At 26.5% G+C, this 23083-nt stretch overlaps 1 protein-coding gene across 8 annotated transcripts in view; it reads left to right on the forward strand.

The window, feature by feature from the left end:
- Positions 1 to 208: 208 nt before the first annotated feature.
- Positions 209 to 23083, forward strand: part of Nep2 (M13 family metallopeptidase neprilysin 2) — a 96644-nt gene continuing 73769 nt past the window's right edge. For 2 of the 8 annotated variants that reach the window (XM_073984119.1, XM_073984159.1), the window contains exons 1-2: positions 224 to 415; positions 666 to 786. In XM_073984119.1, coding sequence (XP_073840220.1) covers positions 770 to 786 — 17 coding nt within the window. In that variant the 5' untranslated portion in view covers positions 224 to 415; positions 666 to 769. Of the gene's footprint in view, positions 416 to 665; positions 787 to 23083 lie in introns of all 8 variants that reach the window. The other 6 variants (XM_073984149.1, XM_073984112.1, XM_073984169.1 and 3 more) reach the window with 6 other exon arrangements.

The raw sequence follows: 23083 nt of genomic DNA on the forward strand, positions 1-23083 counted from the left end.
GTCGGTCTTGGCCATTGAATTGCATGGTTAGCATCATATCTGGCTGACTTTTCGCTTTGCTCTTTGTTGGCTGTGTGTTGTTGTGTTTGTTTACGGGTTTTTGTTATGTTAACAACATCGCCGGCTGCGCCGGCTACGTCGGCCGCACTGTAAACTTCGCTGTCAGTGTTCGGTGTTGGCCGAATTGCCGCGGCGCCTTTCGATTCGCAGATATAAAAATAATGTTTCGTTAACATTTAAACTTCAGTTGATCGCCAGTAGTGCACGGATGAACGCAGCAACGCATGCCAAGCCAAGTGAAAAAACAGAAATTAATTAACAGTGAGAGAGAACCGTTATTAAAACAATAACAACAACAAATCAACTTTAGCATTGCGTGTGCGGGTGTGTGATTTTTTTTCAATTGAACATAACGGTAGAGATTATTTGTTTTTTGATTTGCCTAAAAAGATTTAATAAAAAATAGAAGAAAACAATTAATGAAAAAATTAAGCTGTGAACATAAATTGAAGTTGTGTCAATGCTTTGGAAAAAATATTAATTTTAATGTGTTTTAGAATTTTGAAAAAAAAAAATAATAAATAAATATTAAAATATTAATTTATATTTTCAAAATTATTTTAAATTTAGTAATAATTTTTTTCTTGTTTTATTTTTGCTTAAAGTTAACAGAGTTCAAAAGTAATTTTATAACTACGCTTTGCGAACCGGCATCAACGGGCATCAACTGAAAACCAGTAATAACTGAATTTTTAAAAAAATTGCAAATATGCAAACTGTTATCAAGTAAGTTTTGAAAAAAAAATCCATACATAAATATTTATTTTTATGATATGTACCAGACATTTATTGCAATGTTTTTAAAGGAGAAGAAGAACAGGTTGTAAAGTGCTTCAAAAACATATACAATCAAAACAGAATTTAATGTTTTTTAGACAATTTGAGAGTTTAATAAAAATAAATAATAAAAAAGCCGTCAATATATATTTAAGTGACTTTAAAAATATTCTTAAAACACCATCGAACTGTGTTTAATAAATTCTAATTAGGTATTAGTAAAATGATTGTATAACAAACCTGAATACCTAAATTTAGAATCCAAGAAAAAAATTGATTCCAAGGTTTGTGGTTGTGGAAAAATTGCTTGCCAAAACAATAGAAAATTTTGAATAAGTTTGGAGATAAATAAAAATAGGGAAAAGTTTGAAAATCTACGCTCATGTACCACTTTTATTCGATTTCCGACCATGTTGTTATGGGTTATTATTATATGCCCTGCCAGCATTTGGAAGTGAGTTTCTCACTCCCTGGCCTAGAACGTCACTCCGGAGATACGCCAAGGAAGATCTTTGCTGAATTTGTCGTTGACCATTTTGTCGATACCTTCCTCCAGTCAGTCTCCTCCGTGTTTGTCTTGAGGAGTTTAATTCGTCTGTCGGACCCTCTACAGGTGTCGATCACTGCATTATCGCATAGGTAGTAACTGTGGTGTCTATTGGCTACCTTAGCACGGCGGCTCCTTTCCTTTTTTCTCGAAGGTTCAAAAAACAATATTGGAAGAACCTAATTCTATCGCAATAGGTTATATGACCTACAAAGATTTTGAACGCAAGAGACCAGAAACAAGTGAAAAATTTCGAAAAACGTAACAAAACAGTCCGTTTTATAGTCAATCTTGCAACATTTTTAAGGTTATCTTGTGCAAACAATTCTTACTGACGATTTTTTGAATGTACAGACCCAAACAACAGGAAACCCTAGTTGGGTTTTGTTGTGTCAGATCCAGCTCGGATTTTATGGCCCCATCTAAACATGGTTAAAGATTGAGTTTTTAAAGAAATTCGGGGCTATATCTCTGAAACCAATGCGAATCTTCTTTTGACCTCTAAAGTAAATTTGTAAATAAGGACAAGAATAAAATATTTGGAAAAATAATGAACTCGAAAAACTACATTTATTGCCTCAAATTTCAAAATATATGTAAAAATTCCACAATTTTTATACATTTAGCAGCGTATCTCCAAAAACGTTTATTTTTTCTGAAAATTTTCTTTTGGAAAAATATTCCCTGGAATGTAATACACAACTCTTCATAACATGTCATTGTTGTAAAATGCTTCTATGCCGTTGTTTTCAGTACATTTTTCAACGACGATTTAATAAAAATGTCAATAAAGTAGTGAAATCCGAAATGAGAGAATAAACTGATGCACAGTGGTGGCACTTACATGGGAAGGTGTGACAAAAATACTTCTAGATGATATATCGAACTGAAATTTTTATCAATTGGTCCTAGGGGACTAAAAACACTCTAACAAAAATATTGAAGTCCTAGGACCAAAATTTCGCGTGGTTCTCATGTAACGAATCATTCTGAATTGAAGTATTTTACTGTTGCCAACATATTGTTCAACCGAATTCGCTGTACTCCGAAACTAGGAGTTGTTATTGCATAGTAAACCTCCCCGCGAGAAACTGTCAATATTGGTCCATGATTTGCTATATCCCCATATATGATTTCTATCTCGATTTAATGTATTTCACAGATATTTAAAAAAATCTAAACCGATTAGGCTTAAATTGTGAACAGGATTTTAAAAATAAATGTGAAATTGGTCCACTTTTGGCCTAGGGAAAGGAAAGTCGACTTTCGATTAATCGATAAGTCGACTTTTTGTTTTGAAAAGTCTAAAAATCGAAGTCGACCTTTGGTTACAGAGTAATCGAAAAGTCGACCTTTAATGAGCGACTTTCGATTTTCTTACCCAACATTATTTATATGACAAATATTGTAATATTTCCCTCTGTTGACAGCGATATGTATCAAAAAAGCTATAAAATCAAAAGATAAAAAAATTGATTTTAGTCGACTTTGATCATAATCGAAAGTAGAGTTGTACAATCTAGTTCAATTGAAAGATCTAGTTCAATAGCTCAGCTCTTAAAACTAAACTAGGTCAGTAATCTAGTTCATAGTTCACTGTCCAGGTCAATCATTCGGATCAAAATCGTTCACCGGCTCTTAATCGGTCGTTTGATGAAAACGCATACATACACCAAATACAAACAAAAGGCTAATATAATTTAACTACTCCATAACAAAAATATTACATTTACATAGTTTTATTGCATTCTTAAATAAAGATTAATTAATTTAAAAAAAAAAAAAACATCCTTCATTTAGGTGGCAGGCAAAAAATCTTATATCTTATGTTATTGCGTTGTGCGTGTGTGTTTCTTTTTATTTTTTCCTCTTTTTCTATCCGTAAAGTAAGCTGTTATGTCTCGTATGTTTTTGTAGAAATCGTCATTTTCGGACAGCTATTCCATGTACCTTGATCCAAAAACATAATCACCATTACGAAGGCATCCCTTAACATTGACGAAGCCGTCACTTTATGTATGTATTTGTGAACGACATGTTGAACTAGATTGTGAATCGTTCGTTGATCGTACGGCCACCGACTGATTATAGTTCAGTGAACTATTGAACTATAATGAACTATATCGACTGATCTAATTCATACGCTCTTTTCAATGAATCGTTCAATTGAACTAGTTCGTTCATGAACTATACAACTCTAATCGAAAGATCGACGTTTTTGTTAAAGGTGAAAATCGAATGATCGAAAAGTCGACTTTTCCGTTGAAGGTAAAAATCGAAAGATCGAATAGTCGATTATTGACATCGATTACGTATCCCTTTTTTGGCCACAACCTCCATAGGGTTACCATATATTTTTCTGTACTTTATAAGATATAATCTCTCTTTTTCTGCAGAATTACCTGTAATAACGTATTTTTGGTTTGCAGTGCGGGAAAATTTTTACACGATTTGACGTGTTGCAACATTAGGGTGTCCCAAACAAGAAAAAATATTTATTAAAGTGTATACCCCCAAAACCTTTTATTTTTCAATCGCGAGTTTTCAGTGCGGCTCCAAGTTACCATGATAAAATAAATCACTAATAGCACAAAAATATTATATTGAACATAAATGTAAGAAAGTTTGATAAAAATAATTTTAAAAATTCAAAAAATATAAAATCAGCAACTAAAAAGGGGAGATAACTTGTGGTCATAACTGCCAAAACCGCAAATTTCCGCTACAAGTCTATGCAGTTTTTAAATCTACAGGCGCTAGGCTTCCATTTGGTACTAGTGGCCATTCTTGCGTATTTTTGGAAAGTGACTAAAACTTTATCCATCCATATATCCATAATAAATAATTTCATTTTTACCAATATTATAATCAAAATATTTGGCAACCCTGGCAATTTAAAGGAATTTTCATAACTAGTAAAATTTAGCTTGGGCAATTTACTAAATGATTCAACATAAGGTAAGGTGATAAAAATAGTCCTTTGTTTAATAAATTCGCTTAGAATATAACCATTTTTTCTCATTTTTCAATACACTTTTTTTCTTCAAAATTAGTCAAGTTTATAAGGCCTTTTCATCTTAAGAACCGCGAAAAATGGAAAAAATAAGTTGAGTTTCTAAAAATTTGGAATGTTTTGAAGCGATTTGCATCTTTGAATTTTTAAAATGATGACATGAATTTTTTGGATTTTTGTCGTTGGGCGCATCCACTGTGTGATAGAGTTGTACAGTTGATGAATGAACTAGTTCAATTGAACGATTCATTGAAAAGAGCGTATGAACTAGATCAGTCGATATAGTTCATTATAGTTCACTGAACTATAATCAGTCGGTGACCGTACGATCAACGAACGATTCACAATCTAGTTCAACATGTCGTTCACAAATGCAAAGTGACGCCGTCGTCTGTTTTAAGTGGTGCCTTCGTATGTGATGAGTTTGTTTACGTTTTGGATCAAAGTACATGGAATAGCTGCTCGAAAATGAAGATTTCTACAGAAACATAGAGACATAACATATTCCAATATGTCGAATCCATTACCTATTGAAGTGCTTTGTTTTGGATAGAAAAAATAAAAAGAAGAAACGCACACGACGCTCAAAGCTTTTTCGAAATGACAATTTCTACACACACACAACATACGATTTTTTGCCAGCCACCTAAATGAAGGACGTTTTTTCTTAAATTAATACCAAGTTAATCTTTCTTTATGAATGGAATAAAACTATGTAAATATAATATTTTTGTTCTGGAGTAGTTAAATTACATTATTCAACTGTTTGTTCTATTTGGTGTATGTTTGCCTCTTCATCAAACGAACAATCTGATACGAATGATTGAACTGGATAGTGAACTTTGAACTAGATTACTGAAAGCTTTTTCGGTTAAAAGAGCTGATCTATTGAACTAGATCTTTCAAATGAACTAGATTGTACAACTCTACTGTGGGATGGTGTGAATTGTGTTTGAAATACGTGTTGTAAAAGATATGATGCAAAATACCGCTGAAACAACATGAAGTAAGCATTTTAGAGTTTCAGAATGTTCTACAGAATTGTTGAGAACTTTATTTGGAAGATTTTTGCAAAAGGTTACTTGGTTCAACTCCCAATAGTTTAGCCGATACTGACCACAATTTCAACAATTATGTAAAAATTTCTATATTTTATAGATTTTGATGCCCTAGATGGAGTTTTTCTTATGTGGTTTTTTCAAAAGATAAGTTCTACTCATGGTTTAAAGGCCAGCATCTTAAAACATTAGCATTAGCTGTACACTTCAACTGCTACACAATATTGACACACACGGCTAAATAAGCAACCGAACGCATATTTATTTTTGTGCATTTTTTGCTTATTTCGTTTTTTACGCCTAATCTTTTTTTCGTTAGGCATAATCGACAACCACGCTACATATTTAGCAGTCGGCTGACCATTCGTCGCTGCGAATTAGAAACCGAGGGTGGTTTTGTGATTAGAGTTGCCAACGCAGTCAGGTGTCATTTAATGTCAAAATGCCTCCATCATATGGTAGAACCTAAAGAATACTAATTATTATTGTTTAAAAATAAAAATATATGTATGTATATTGAACGGCTGCACCAAAAATTCACATGTCCTTTGAACGAAAAAGTGGAATTAATTATGTCGTGATTTTAATGCATTACACTGGTAACCCTGATCTCAAAAACAATTATTTGCTGAAAACCTGGCTAAGCCGTTGAAACTTTGTTGCTTATTGTCTTTTCTGATATGTGTTGATCATGTGTGTTGCAAAATATGAGTAGGCGTGACCGATGCTATTTTATTATAGCGACAATATCAAATAGCATCAGCATCGCTAGCAATATTTTTGTGAAATTTGTTGCTACATGTTTTCGTTGTTCATTGTTGCTAAACATATTTCGAAGAAATTTTAGCAGGCAAAGCTGCAAAAATTCGGTGCTTTTGCTAATAGCTTTTTAAACGCTGGTTCTACTAATTTAGGGCTACAATATTGCTAAAGACAGCAAGGCCAAATTCCTATTCGTTTCTGAGATAAAGGCATGATAAATGCAAAAAAGTGTAGATTTAGCCCGGATCTGACAGGACAAAACCCTACTAGGGTTTTTGGAGTCTTTCAAAAAATGCATACTTCTAGTATGCATTTTCAGTGTTGCATAGTGAAATTTTTTGTGATGTTAAGAAAAAATAAATAACACAAGCGAGCGGTACGCTTTGGCTACCTATGGCGGCATAAGCTGATGGCGGCTGCTTTCCTTTTTCTTGCGGAAGGTTCAGAAGAAAAAAACATTGGACGGACTTTATGCATTTGCAATAGATAATATGGCCGACAAAGATTTGGAACGTCTGAGGCCAGAAAAAGAAAAATAAAACTTACGACCAACTTACCATAGGAGTCCATTGTATAGTCAATCTTTAAATATACCCAGCAAAATTTTAAGGAAGGGGTTCCATGCGACGACGTGATTTCATGGCATCATTTGCATTGGTTTAAACGAAGTCGTGAAAGATCCGACCTTTTCATTAGCATTTGAACCAATGCAAAGGAAGTCGTGAAAGATCCGATCTTTTCATTAGCATTTGAACCCATGCAAAGGAAGTCGTGAAAGATCCGATCTTTTCATCAGCATTTGAACCTAATCCATCGATCCAATAGAGATGAATTTTGTGTTTTTATTTATACAAATTTTTCTAAATATATAAGATTAATTATTTACAATAGTCTTGATGTTTTCGGAGACTCGAAATCACAACCAACGTTGTTAAAACTCTCGTGGTAATGATAATGTCATTGCAAAGGGTTGGTGAAAATGACATGCCGAAGCATTCGTGGAAATGACATGCCAAAGCATTGGTGAAAATGACATGTCAAAGCATTGGTGTAAATGACATGCATTGGATCCAAAAATGAATAGCATCTTTTGCTTTGCTTTGCTAAAAAGATGACATGCCAGATCACTTTCACCCATGATTGAATGGCATCTTTGGCATCGAACATTTTGCTGGGTAATAGTTCTAATAGCTCCATACGCTCCCGAAAGGACAATTTTGATGGTTCATTTAATTGACAATAAAAATAAAGCTCCACAAACCCAACGAACTAAAATTACAGATGAGCTCGATAACTTACGAACTGAGTATGCAATTGGATGTAGAAAACATATTCCAAATATACATTATGTTCCAGAAAATTTTAAAATATACGCTTAAATGTAGTTTAAGGTCTACTCGAGTATCGTTTTGAAACTTTTATCAAAGGTAGTCCTTGTGCTTTCGATTACAACGATAAAACATTTTTCGTGGGCAAGTCCATGTTTCCTGACATAATAGAGACATTATGTAAAAAATCTTTAGTATAGGATTTTAGCCTAAGGCTCTCGCTGTAAAAGCTTCTTTTGCATTAAGCTTTTATAGTTTTATTATAAATTTATTAAAATATTATGTTCCCTCCAGAACTTGCAAGAATCTGCAATTTTTTACTACGATAACAAATTTTCCTTTATGTTATCGAAAAACTAGTAACAATTAGTACATTAAAACTCCCGATAGTAGCGATATTATTTTCTTAAGGTGTTATGGACACTTATTCAGCCCGAAAAATGACTTTTTTCATGAGTTTTTTACAAGAAAACTACGAATATTTTATTTTCGTCTGATAGATCACATCTTGAGCTACTTTCGGATTTTTTTTACTGAAAAGTATTGCACAGTGTTACTAAAGCAGTTTGCGGTGCCCACTATAGCTCGAAAACGAATAAACCGATCAGCATATGTTTTTGTGGGATCAATAAGAACCCAATGATCTTGTACTTAAGCGAAACGGAATTAAAAAATCCATTTTTAATTGTGAACTGTCAATGTCAAAATTTCGATTTTAACTAGAAAATTTTTAGTTTTTTTCGCCATAAATCCGTCAAATTTTTTTTTAAAAGTCTCTCGCTTTTTATATGTATAATAATCTCACAAAAACATTTGAAGGTCGGATCATCCTTTTTCGAGCTACAGTGGGCACCGCATTCCAAAATGCCATTTTGAGAAAACCCTGTTTCAAACTTCGATGTTGCGTACAAATCACAATGAATTTTCTCTTTCTTACGCTCATATCTCAGCTAATTTTTGTTCAATCGACTGGAAATTTTTGCATCATATTCTATTCTATCTGTATCTTAAAATTAGCCAATAAAAAGTTTTCGATTTTGTAAAATTTGTAAGTGGCAATAACCCCTTAAAATTTTAAAATATTCAATAAATAAATTTAATTTGAATTTCTTTGAAAGTTAAAACCTTTTAGCCATAAAATCAACATTTTTGTTGAAATTTTATTTTCACTGGCAAAACGAGTTTTTTTTGGCAATTTTTTGTTTTTGCTGAATTTCTTCTTGTTTGTTGTGACCCTAATATTTGGAGGTCGATTTTTATTTATAACAAAAAAAACAACCAAATAAACTTGATTATTGCAAAAACCAACAAAATAAATACCCATGTAATTGTAAAGTTTTAAGAGGGTGTTGCTGAAAGCATAAAGTTTAAGATTCATTTCCACTGAATTGAATTATTGGTGTCAAATTAAACACACGTTTTTCCCTAAACACCAGATTAATTGTAGCATACGATCTCAAGTTGCTACGATGGAAATTTACATTTCCATCAAGCTTTTATGAACGTGCGAAACTTCATTCGATATCAAATACGAGAATTAGGCTCAAAATGAAAAAAAGATTGCTCAATTCCGTGGTCTAATTAATTTAATCCAAATTATCAATTCAAAATTTATTGAATATTTAAGTTATTTCAAACTGACACGTTTCGTTAATAGCTTACGAAATGACAAGGCATTTTAATGGCTGCTAATAATCTCAATTTTCCAGTTTTTTTTTATCTAACCAGTGATTGGCTATGTTCTAAATTTAGCGTGCTGAAATTCGCTTGCAAATTAAAACTCGATTGCCAGTTAACTGTTGTAAGTAAGCAATTATTTGAGTATGGAATGAAAAAATAGCTAATTTGGAGCCCGATTACGTTAGGAAGTAATGGCATGCCCTGGAAAAAACTTTACATCGTTGTAAACAGGACCGCAACGATTAACTTCGCTAAAAATTTCAAAAGGATCCACAAACAGCCCTTATGCTGCACTTAAGCGGAAATGGTGAAGTTTTGTGAGTGAGCTTACTAAGTTTCGGTAAATCGGATACTCGTTCGTGCTCATCAATCATTTTAATTCATGCCGCCAGAGGTTTTTAAAGCTTTTGGTTCATTATCTTAGAAAGTATGCACTTGATCTATTCACAAGGACCCTCGAACAGACCTAAAACTATATATAAGTGAACATTTTTATTTATTTGTTTGATTCTAGACTAGACACTAGGTGGACTTGATAGAAAAGGCTTCAAAAATACTTTATATCTGGAAATTTGCAATAATGTCCGTATAAATAGAAATTTTCAAACTCCGCCTTTGTCTTCTATCCATTCACATCCCATATGCCTGATAAGGTGTGGGACTTCACTAGAACTCACTTTTTCAAAAAAAAAAAAAAATTCTTAGGTCATGTTAGCTTATATAATAATTGAACATTTTGCAATTTTGGAAAGAGATACCCGAAGGATGTGTTTTAATAAATCCACGTTAGTTACATTTTTTTTTATAAATTCATGCTAGTTAATTTTTTTTTATAAATCCACGTTAGTTAATTTTTTTTTTTAAATCCACTTTAGTTAAATTTTTTTCATAAATCCACGTTGGTCAACATTTTTTTATAAATCCACGTTGGTGGAAAATATTTTTTAAATCCACCTTGGTGGAATAATAATAATAAATCCACATTGTTGGGTTAAAAAAAAATAATTAAGCATCCAAGTTGTAATATTTGGTTTTTTTTTAATTCACGCTGGTGGATTATTTAAAAAATCAGGTTGTTTGATTTTTTAAAAATTATTTAAAAAATCCACAATGTTTGATTTTTTGAAAATTATTACAATATTCACTTTCGTGAATTTTTTAATAATTATTACAATATTCACAATATTTTGAAATTTAAAAAAAAAATATTTAAAAAATCTTTGGAGGACTTTTTAAAATTTATTTAAAAAACCATGGGTGGATTTTTTTAAATATACTTAAAAAAATTGTGGATTTTTAAAATTTATTTAAAAAAAAATTATTAAAAAAACTTGGTGGATTTTTTAAAATTTATTTAAAAAAAATTGGTGGATTTTTTAAAATTTATTTAAAAATTCACGTTGGTGGATTTTTTAAAATTTATTTAAAAATTCACGTTGGTGGATTTTTTGAAATTTATTTAAAAATTCACGTTGGTGGATTTTTTGAAATTTATTTAAAAATCCACGTTGGTGGATTTTTTAAAATTTATTTTAAAATCCACGTTGGTGAATTTTTACAAAAAATATTTTAAAAATTCACGTTATTTTATATTTATATAAAAAATATTTTAATAAAAATCCACGTTATTACAAAAAAATATTTTAAAAAATTCCACGTTAGTGGATTTTTACAAAAAATATTTAGCAAAAACCCACGTTTGTGAATTTTAAAATAATCCAAGTTTGGGAATTTTGAAAAAAATATTTTTAAAAAATCCAAGTTTGTGAATTAAAAAAAAAATCAAATTTGTGAATTTTGAAAAAATATTTTTAAAAATTCCACTTTTGTGAATTTTGAAGAAATATTTTTAAAAAAATCCTAGTTTTTGAATATTGAAAAAATATTTTTAAAAAATCCAAGCTTGTGAATTTTGAAAAAAAATAGTTTCAAAAAATCCAAGTTTGTGAATTTTGAAAAAAAAATTTAAAAAATCCACGTTTATTTTAAAAAATCCAATTTATTTTAAAAACCAATGGTGGTTTTTTTTTAATAAAAAAATGGTTGATTTTTTTTAAATTTATTTAAAAATCCACGTTGTTGTATTTTTTAAAATTTATTTAAAAATTCACGTTGGTGGATTTTTTAAAATTTATTTAAAAATTCACGATGGTGGATTTTTTAAATTTTATATTTCCAAGTTGGTGAATTTTTTGAAATTTATTTAAAAATCCACGTTGGTGTATTTTTTAAAATTTATTTAAAAATCCACGTCGGTGTATTTTTTAAAATTTATTTAAAAATCCACGTCGGTGTATTTTTTAAAATTTATTTAAAAATCCACGTTGGTGTATTTTTTAAAATTTATTTAAAAATCCACGTTGGTGTATTTTTTAAAATTTATTTAAAAATCCACGTTGGTGAATTTTTACAAAAAATATTTTAAAAATTCACGTTATTTTATATTTATATAAAAAATATTTTAATAAAAATCCACGTTATTACAAAAAAATATTTAAAAAAATTCCACGTTAGTGGATTTTTACAAAAAATATTTAGCAAAAACCCACGTTTGTGAATTTTAAAATAATCCAATTTTGGGAATTTTGAAAAAATATTTTTAAACAATCCAAGTTTGTGAATAAAAAAAAAAATCAAATTTGTGAATTTTGAAAAAATATTTTTAAAAATTCCACTTTTGTGAATTTTGAAGAAATATTTTTAAAAAAATCCTAGTTTTTGAATATTGAAAAAATATTTTTAAAAAATCCAAGCTTGTGAATTTTGAAAAAAATAGTTTCAAAAAATACAAGTTTGTGAATTTTGAAAAAAAATTTAAAAAAATCCACGTTTATTTTAAAAAATCCAATTTATTTTAAAAAACAATGGTGGATTTTTTTTTAATAAAAAAATGGTTGATTTTTTTTTTTAATTTATTTAAAAATCCACGTTGGTGTATTTTTTAAAATTTATTTAAAAATCCACGTTGGTGTATTTTTTAAAATTTATTTAAAAATCCACGTTGGTGTATTTTTTAAAATTTATTTAAAAATCCACGTTGGTGTATTTTTTAAAATTTATTTAAAAATCCACGTTGGTGTATTTTTTAAAATTTATTTAAAAATCCACGTTGGTGTATTTTTTAAAATTTATTTAAAAATCCACGTTGGTGTATTTTTTAAAATTTATTTAAAAATCCACGTTGGTGTATTTTTTAAAATTTATTTAAAAATCCACGTTGGTGTATTTTTTAAAATTTATTTAAAAATCCACGTTGGTGTATTTTTTAAAATTTATTTAAAAATCCACGTTGGTGTATTTTTTAAAATTTATTTAAAAATCCACGTTGGTGTATTTTTTAAAATTTATTTAAAAATCCACGTTGGTGTATTTTTTAAAATTTATTTAAAAATCCACGTTGGTGTATTTTTTAAAATTTATTTAAAAATCCACGTTGGTGTATTTTTTAAAATATATTTAAAAGTCCACGTTGGTGAATTTTGAAAAATATTTTTTAAAAATCCACGTTGGTGAATTTTGAAAAATATTTTTTAAAAATCCACGTTGGTGAATTTTGAAAAATATTTTTAAAAAATCCACTTTGGTGAATTTTGAAAAATATTTTTAAGAAATCCACGTTTGTTAATTTTTTAAAAATATTTTTTAAGAAATCCACTTTTGTTAATATTGAAAAAATATTTTTAAAAAATCCACGTTTGTTAATTTTGAAAAAATATTTTTAAAAAATCCACGTTTGTTAATTTTGAAAAAATATTTTTAAAAAATCCGCGTTTGTTAATTTTGAAAAAATATTTTTAAAAAATCCACGTTTGTTAATTTTGAAAAAATATTTTTAAAAAATCCACGTTTGTTAATTTTGAAAAATATTTTTAAAAAATCCACGTTTGTTAATTTTGAAAATATATTTTTAAAAAATCCACGTTTGTTAATTTTGAAAAAAATTTTTAAAAAATCCACGTTTGTGAATTTTGAAAAAATATTTTTAAAAAATCCACGTTTGTGAATTTTGAAAAAATATTTTTAAATTTTGAAAAAATATTAAAAAAATTAACGTTGGTGTATTAAAAAATTTTAAATATCCACGTTGGTGTATTTTTACAAAATTATTTTAATTTTAAACAATTTAAATCCACGTTTGTGAATTTTAAAAAATTCACATCAGTGAATTTTGAAAAAATATTTTTAAAAAATTCAAGTTTGTGCATTAAAAAATATTTTCAAAAAACCCAAGTTTGTGCATTAAAAAAATATTTTTAAAAAATTCAAGTTTGTGCATTAAAAATATTTTTAAAACATCCACATTTATGAATTTTGAAAAAACATTTTTAAACAATCCACTTTTGTGAATTTTTTTAAAGATATTTTTAAAAAATCCACGTTTGTGAACTTTGAAAAATATTTTTAAAAAATACACATTTGTGAATTTTGAAAAATATTTTTAAAAAATCCAATTTTGTGAATTTTTAAAAAAATCCAGGTTTGTGAATTTTGAAAAAAAAATCACGCTTTTGATTTTTGAAAAATATTTTTAAACAATCCACGCTTGTGATTTTTGAAAAAATATTTTTAAAAATCCACGTTCGTGAATTTTAAAAAAAAATATTTTTTTTTTAAATACTAGTTTGTGAATTTTGAAAAATATTTTTCAAAAAACCTCATTTGTGAATTATGAAAAAAAATATTTTAAAAACCCACGTTTGTGAATTTTGAAAAAATATTTTTAAAAATAATCCACGTTTGTGGATTTGGAAAAATATATTTTTATCCAATCCAAAAAATTCTTTAATTAATGCAATTTGATTTATGCGAAAAAATGTTTAAAAATTCACGTTTTAAGAATTTTTACAAAAAACATTTTTAAAAAATCCACGTTTGTAAATTTTGAAAAAAATATTTTTATCAAATCCACGTTGGTGGAATTGAGAAATATTTTTTAATAAATCCACGTTGGTGGATTTTGAAAAAAAAAACTCATTAACAACAATGTGGCGGCGGCTTCTTTGTGTATTGAACTTCAGATATTTGCCTCATAATTAGCAAGTCTTCCTCCCACTAAGCTGGTAAGTAATCTTAGTGGGACATTACAAGCAAAGCTATTAAAATATTGCACATTGGTGTTAAAAGCTTCGGGAAGTTGAGGCAAAAAAAAAAAAAAAACATTTTAGAATTTATTTTCTATGTTTGTCATGTATGACAATTATCAAATAATTAAATACATTGTTTATCTTTTTGAGGTGAAAGGGGTGTGGACTTTGGGGCGAACTTAGAGATAAAAAATAATGCACTTCTTTTCTTGTCTTTTTTCAATAACATGAAAAATAAATGAAGTTATAAAGAAATATTGTAGAGTTCAATGGAGTTTCTGACAGAGAAAAAATGATGTCGAAAATGAAATCGAAAGACAAAGGTAGATAGAAATATACCAATTAAGGTGTAATAGGTTCGTTGACATCATTCTGGAGTTAAGCTTGTGGTGGTAATGTGGACAGATTTCATTAAACCTCGTACTATATGGAGTCAAATAAACCTTTATTGAGGAAGTCTAACTAGTGATCACTAAAATGGATGTTGGCAGTTTTCGTAAATTTGGAACTCAATAAACAAATTCTTTCTTTTTTAAATTGTTTCTATTGGTCAAAACGAAATGTGCTAATTCCGTCATTGACTAAAGCAAATAGTAATGTCAAAAAAAATAAATAAATAAACAAAATAACGACAGATGTTACTAAACACTGGACAATAAAAACTATTTAAAAAAATTAAAATTACCCATTTCATCTTATCTCTTTAATAGATCTCCATTAAAGTTTGGCATTCAGCTCCATACTCAATTAATGAATGGCTATTAAGAAAAAATTAAAAAGAAAAGAAATTAAAAAAAATCAATGAATTTGACAAAAATTTTGACAACTCACTTAAACGAGGTTAGATGTCAATGGGGACTTTTTTGTTAAAAATGTAACAACAAAAACCACAAAAACAAATGTTATTTTATTCACATGCATGTTTTAATTGTTATTATGACATTTGTTGTTACTGTCATTATATGTTTTCAAATAGCAAAAACAACAAAAAAAACTTAAATTAAAATTGTTTAATTAGTTAACATTGCTTGTCATTCAGTTGTTCGTTTGGTCAGTTAATTTGTTCGTACCACTCTAACCGATGGTTATTTTTCTCAATTAATCAACGGACCCCCGTTCTTTCAAGAAATTTGGTAATAAAATTTTAATTTAAATCACTCGGAATTATGATTTAAAATTAAAATGACAACGGCAATAATTAATTCTGCAATTAAAAAGTTATTAAACAATTTGTGAAATATTTGGAATTTTTACAAAACATATTTTTCTAATTTTCTTTTTATTAAAATAGTGATCGTAAAAAAACAAATACATTAAAAATTAAATTGTTAAAAATGACATCAGGTTTGGTCACCACTTTAAGAATTTGAGGATTTTGAAAAACAAAATATTTTTAATAAATCCACGTTTGGGGATTCTGAAAAAAATATTTTTAATAAATCCAAGTTTGGGGATTCTGCAAAAAAAAAATATTTTTAATAAATCCAAGTTTGGGGATTCTGAGAAAATATTTTTAATAAATCCAAGTTTGGGGATTCTGAAAAAATATTTTCAATAAACCCAAGTTTGGGGATTCTGAAAAAATATTTTTAATAAATAATCGTTTAGGGATTGTTAAAAAATATTTTTAATAAACCCAAGTTTGGGGATTCTGAAAAAATATTTTTAATAAATAAACGTTTGGGGATTCTGAAAAAATATTTTTAATAAATCCAAGTTTGGGGATGCTGGAAAAATATTTTTAATAAATCCACGTTTGGGGATTCTCAAAAAAATATTTTTAATAAATTCACGTTTGGGATTCTAAAAAAATATTTTTAATAAATTCACGTTTGTGGATGCTGAAAAAATATTTTTAATAAATCCACGTTTCGGGATAAAAACTATTTTCAACATCTCTACGTTTGTTCATTCTTAAAAAAATATTTTTTGAATAAATCCACGTTAAAAAGTTTCAGTAAATCCAGATTTTGAGATGTAAAAACATTTCTAAATATTTTTTTAAATAAAGTTTTTAAAATATTTTAATAAGAAAAACATTTTTAATATAAACTCTCGTTTGAGTGTTCTGGAAATATTTTCTATATAAATCAACGTTTGAGTATTCTGGAAAATATTTTTATATAAATTTACGTTTGAGTATTCTGAAAAAAATATTTTTTTATATTCTGAAAAAATATGTTTTATGTAAATCCATGTTTGAGATTCTGAAAATATATTTTTATATAAATTTACGTTGGAGTATTCTGAAAAAAATATTTTTTTCATATTCTGAAAAAATATGTTTTATGTAAATCCATTTTTGAGTATTTTAAAAAAATATTTTTAATAAATCCACGTTTGGGGAACAAAATATATAAAAAACTATATTCAAATGCCTTTTAAAATATTTTCTTAAATATTATCAATATTCTCAACTTTTTTTAACAAAATGAAGTTTGGGGATTTTAACATTTCGTAAAGAAGTAATTTAAATATTTTTTAAAATATTTTAAAAATACATTAAATATTTGTTGAAAATATTTTTAAATTTTTTTTTTGTTTTTCTTAAACATTTTTAAGTGTATTTAACTATTTTTAAAATATATGTAAATATTTTTAAATATATTATTGAAACATTTTTTATAATGTTTCAAAATATACATAAACATTCTTTGAAATATTTTAAAATATTGTTTTAAATATTTAGAAATATTTTTTTTGATATATTTTGGGAAACTTTTTTTGATAAAGTTGGAAATATTTTCAATTACTTTTTAAATAATTTTTTTAAAGTTTTTAAATATTTTTTTGAAACGACATTTGAGAATTCTGAAAAAATATATTTTTATTATAAACATTGTGGCGTTTTTTTTTATTATATCTACGCTTGAGAATTCTGAAAAAATATTTCTGAAAAATGTTTTCATTACGATTTTGCAAAAAATATTTTTATTGGATCCAGTTTTGAGAATTCTGCATAAAAATATATCTATTAGATTCACGTTTGAGAATTTTGGAAAACAATTTTTAGATCAACGTTTGAGAATTCTGAAACAAATATTTTGGGATTCTAAAAAATTTTTTTTTTAATAAATCCACAAAATTCAATAAATTCAGGTTTGGGATGTTACAAATATTTTGTAAATATTTTTACATATCAACAAACAATATTTTTAAATATATAAAATATTTTTAATGATTTCTAAATAATTTTTAAAATTTAAAAAAAATATATTCAGATAAATCAAGTTTGGAAATTAAAAAAAAATGTGTTTAATAGTCGTTTGAGTATTCTGAAAAAAAAAATATTTTGGGATGTAACAAATACTTCTAAATATTTTTAAATATTTATTTTATTTTTTTATTTAAATATTTATTTATATTTTAAATGTTTAAAATATTTTTTCAAAACTTTTTAAATATTTTTTTAAATATTAAAAAAAAAATATTTTAATAAATTAACATTTGGAAATTTAAAATTAAAAAAATATTTTCAAAACATATATTGGGAATTAAAAAATGTTTCTAGTCGTTAATTTTTTAAATAATTTTTCAAAATTCCAATAACTTGGAATTTTTAAATTAGTTTTGAAAAACCCAACAACGTAGTTTTTTAATTTTTTTTGTAAATTGGCCAACGTGGATTTTTTTAAATATTTTTCTTATAAATCCACCATCGTGGAGTTTTTAAATAAATGTTTCATAATCCACCAACAAGGATTTTTAAAATATTTTTTTTTTCAAAATAATTTTGGAATTTTTTTTAAAATTAATTTTGGATTTTTAAATACTTTTTCAAAACAATTTTGGATTTTTAAATATTTTTTTTTCAAAACAATTTTGGATTTTTAAATATTTTTTTAAATAATTTTGGGTTTTTTAGAGTTTTTAAATATTTTGTTTAAAAATTCATTAAAGTGGAGTTTGTAAATACTTTTTTTCAAAATAGTTTTGGATTTTAGGATTTTTTAAATAATTTTCTCATAATCCACCAACATGGATTTTTTAATTTTTTTACAAATTTGCCAAAATGGTGTTTAAATAATTTTTCATAATCCACCAACATGGATTTTTTAAATATTTTTTTGAAAATAATTTTGGATTTTTAAATATTTTTTTCAAACAAAAAAAAAAAATTGGATTTTTAAATATTTTTTTTTCCAAAATAATTTTGGATTTTTTAGAGTTTTTAAATATATAAATATTAATTTATAACCACTAACATGGAGTTTGTAAATATTTTGTTCAAAATAGTTTTGGATTTTAGGATTTTTTAAATATTTTTTTTTTTTTAAATTCACTAACACGGATTTTTTAAAAAATTTTTAATCAATTTTGAATTTTTAAATATTTTTGGATTTTTAAATAATTTTGGATTGGAAATAATTTTGTCAACATTTTTTTCTAAATCCACCAACTTGGATTTTTAAAATAATTTTGTTATAACCCATCCACCAACATGGATTTTAAATATTTTTTTATAATCCACCAAAAGTGGATTTTAAAATAATTTTTAAAGTCCATTAACGTGGGTTTTTTAAATAATTTGTTTAAAAGCCCATTAGCGTGGATTTTTAAATATATATTTTTTTTAAATCTATTACCGTGGAATTTTTAAAAATCCATTAACGTTTTTTTTTAAATATTTTTTTAAAAGTCCATTTTAAATAAATTTTTTCATAATCCACCAACATGGATTTTTTAAATATTTTTTTTTATAATAATTTTGATTTTTTTTCAATTAATTTTGGATTTTTAAATATTTTTTCAAAAAAATTTTGGATTTTTAAATATTTTTTTTAAACAATTTTGGGTTTTTTAAAGTTTTTAAATATTTTGTTTAAAAATGCATTAAAGTGGAGTTTGTAAATATTTTTTTTTTCAAAATAGTTCTAGATTTTAGGATTTTTTAAATAATTTTTTCATAATCCACCAATATGGATTTTTTAATTTTTTTTTACAAAATTTGCCAAAATGGTTTTTAAATCATTTTTTTCATAATCCACCAACATGGATTTTTTAAATACTTTTTTTCAAAATAATTTTGGATTTTTTTTTAACATTATTTAGGATTTTTATATTTTTTTTTTCATAACAAATTTGGATTTTTAAATATTTTTTTCCAAAATAATTTTGGATTTTTTAGAGTTTTTAAATATTTTGTTTAAAATCCATTAACGTGGAGTTTGTAAATTTTTGTTTTAAATAGTTCTGCATTTTAGGATTTTTTAAATATTTCTTTCATAATCCACAAAACGGATTTTTTAAAATTTTTTTAAAAAATTTTGAACTTATAAATATTTTTGATTTTTTTAAAATAATTTTGGATTTGAAATAATTTTGTCAATATTTTTTTATAAATCCACCAACATGGATTTTTAAAATAATTTGTTTATAATCCATCAACGTGGATTTTTTAAATAATTTGATAAGTGGACGAAATCCACCAACTTGGATTTTTAAATATTTCGGATTTTTTAAATATTTTTTCATAATACACTAACGCAGATTTAAAAAAAAAAAATAAATAATTTGGAATTTTTAAATATTTTTGGATTTTTAAATAATTTTTTTTCAAAATAATTTTGGATTTGAAATAACTTTGTAAATATTTTTTTTCTAAATCCACCAATTGGATTTTTAAAATAATTTTTTTATAATCCGTCAACGTGGATTTTTTAAATAATTTTTTCGAGATAATTTTTGATTTTAACATAATTTTTTCAAAATATTTTGGATTTGAAATAATATTTTCAAAATAATTTTGGGTTTTTAAATAATTTTTACAAAATAATTGTGGATTTTTGTTTCTTATTCAATTTTTGGATCTTCAATTGGATCCAAAATTATTAAAAAAAATATATGAAAATCCAAAATTATTTTAAAAAATCCTCGTTTGTGGATAACTTGATAATTATCTTCTCTTTTGTTAACAAAATATCGATTATAATTTTTTTCCATAACTTCCAGCCAAGCTGGGAAAACCAGCTTTTCATTTTTCATATTACATAGGCATTTAAGTGCAATTATGGAAAATTATACAATGGTTTTTGTATTTGTTTGGTTTTCTCAAGAAACTTGTTTGAATAGAGGTTTTTGTTTTCCTTTCGAATCGATTTGAAACCATTGAATGATGGTGTTGCTACAACAGATTTTGGTGCTGATGTTGGTGATATACATTTTTGTTTCTTGGGTCTTTTTGTTGTCATAAATAGTTGTTGTTGGTGTCGCAAGTCTATGAAGTCGACAACGACAGTCGAATGACTATCGAAAAAATTAAAATTTCAAATACAAATTGAAACCAGTTTGTTTTTGGTTAAACATTAACGTTTAAATGTTGATGTTTGTTTTGAGAGTAAGCCAAGTTTGGACTGCAAAACCAGAAGTTAACGGAATGGGGAAAAGGCCTGGCATAAAATGAACGAGACATGCAAGCTAAAATTTTGGAGTGCCAAGGGAATCGAAACAAAAAATATTCAAGTGTTGTCCAACAAGAAACAAAAAATACACAAAAAATTAATGAGAGTTCAATGTTCAAGTTTGACAGTTTCCAAACAGGAGAGTATTGGATAATTCTGGTCATTTCTTGGCTGGCTAGGGCACTAATAAATATGTTTTTAGTTGGAAAAATTCATATAATTAAATGTATAATATGAAAAACCGTGTCTTGGTCATTAGTGTCACCGCGAGTCCAAATCCATGACAATCCAATATTGATTAGTTTGTCAACCTGCCTGCCCCTTCTCTTAATGTGTGTCTTTTTTATTGTTTTCTCATCAGGTCACTGATCACAATCCAGTTTTTTGTTACTTGCTTACCTTTCCTTTCTTTCTCTTGAAAGTTTGTTTTTTTTTTCTTTGAAACAAATTCAATCAAGTCTTTGCTTTGAATTTAAAACAAACAAAAACTGAAGCCGGCCTGCCCTGCCCCATCGTTTGGTAAGAAAAAAGTGAAACTTGTGATGGTGTGTTGGGTTAGGTTATTGTTGTTACTGTTGTCATGATTAACTATGTAAATAATTAATTAATAGTGCGTCGTTTGATTTTCGTGATCAACTTTCTTATTTCACATTGAGAGGCAGTTAACATCTTTGGAATACATTATTCCGGCAGCATATAAATTAATGCCTGGCCCATGGATGCTATTTTTGGGTTTATTGAATGATACCCAATGAATTCCAACTGCCAAAATATTTCAAGATACCTCCAAAATCTTCCCATAGACAACTTCCTATTTCTCAATCACATGGCAAGCAAATATTCAAAGAATATTAAGTCATCTTTGTAGCATCCATGGGAAACAAATTGATATTTTTTCTCTCATTAGATGTCAATACAAAGGTAGCTGAAACTTATTCGAAAAACAATTGTTTGTTTTGTATAGAATTTTCCGGTATTTGACTTTGCTTTGCGTGTCGCTCTCTCAGCTCACAAAAAGTGTTTTGTTGTTGTTGCTTACAAAAGGGTTAACGGGGTAACGCCCCCTATATAGGAAATGTATTTTTTTCTATTTTAAATTATAGGGGTATTTTTTCCTATATTACTTATGTGAGATAATCAAAATGTTTTGAAAATACATATATAATTATTTGCGTAATGTGTGAATAACGGAAATCAGAACTGCGTCATATGGTGCGTGCATATCCCTAGATATTATTCTTTTTATGTTACATCAAAAAAAGAGCATATCGCTCATTTACTCAAAGAGTGGCATAACACAAAAAATGTGATTTCTGAGTTAGCAATTTCTATTTTTTCTACAACTTCTACTTTATCTTGTGTCAAATTTTTATGCTAATATCTCTAAAACTCAACGAGTTACGGATCATTTACTACGAGCTTCGCATAATTCAACACAACAGTTTTTTGAGTTTATGAAGCACGGAAACAATTCAAATCATGCTTGATCTTGCACAGAAATTTAGCACTGATATCTGGCTACCTGTTTGCAAAATATGGTCCAAGAAGTTATTTTAGTTTTTGTGTAATAATCTTTTTAAGTTGGGAAGTCAAATTCCAATCGCGAACTTAAAACGCGTTTTTCTCGAAACTGGATTTTTTGAAATGTGTCACTCTTTGAGTAAATGAGCGATATGTAATTATGAGCAAGGAACTCAAGTGTCAGATGTTAGAATAGCAAACGCTGGTGAAGATATTAGTTTCAGATATCGGTTAGTTTGAGAAGAGCGAGTGTTGAAAATCGCCAAATGTCCATATAAACAGATTTTTTTTCAAAATCCAATAATGTGAATTTTTTAAAATATTTTTTCAAAATCCAACAACGTGGGTTTCTTAAAATATTTGGATTTTTTAAATAATTTTTAAAAATTCCATTAATTAAATAATTAATTTTTAAAAATTCTTTTAACATGGATTTTTAAATAATTTTTAAAAATTCCATTAACGTGGATTTTTAAATAATTTTTAAAAATTCCATTAACGTGGATTTTTTAAATAAATTTTCCATTAATTCCATTAACGTGGATTTTTTAAATAATTTTTAAAAATTCCATTAACGTAGATTTTTTAAATAATTTTTAAAAATTCCATTAACGTGGATTTTTTAAATAATTTTTAAAAATTCCATTAACGTGGATTTTTTAAATAATTTTTAAAAATTCCATTAACGTGGATCTTTTAAATAATTTTTAAAAATTCCATTAACGTGGATTTTTTAAATAATTTTTAAAAATTCCATTAACGTGGATTTTTTAAATAATTTTTAAAAATTCCATTAACGTGGATTTTTTAAATAATTTTAAAAAAATCCATTAACGTGGATTTTTTAAATAA

The sequence above is a fragment of the Musca autumnalis genome, unplaced genomic scaffold (genome assembly GCF_047663935.1).
Source record: "Musca autumnalis isolate F117 unplaced genomic scaffold, ASM4766393v1 scaffold_1, whole genome shotgun sequence".
NCBI lineage: Eukaryota > Metazoa > Arthropoda > Insecta > Diptera > Muscidae > Musca > Musca autumnalis.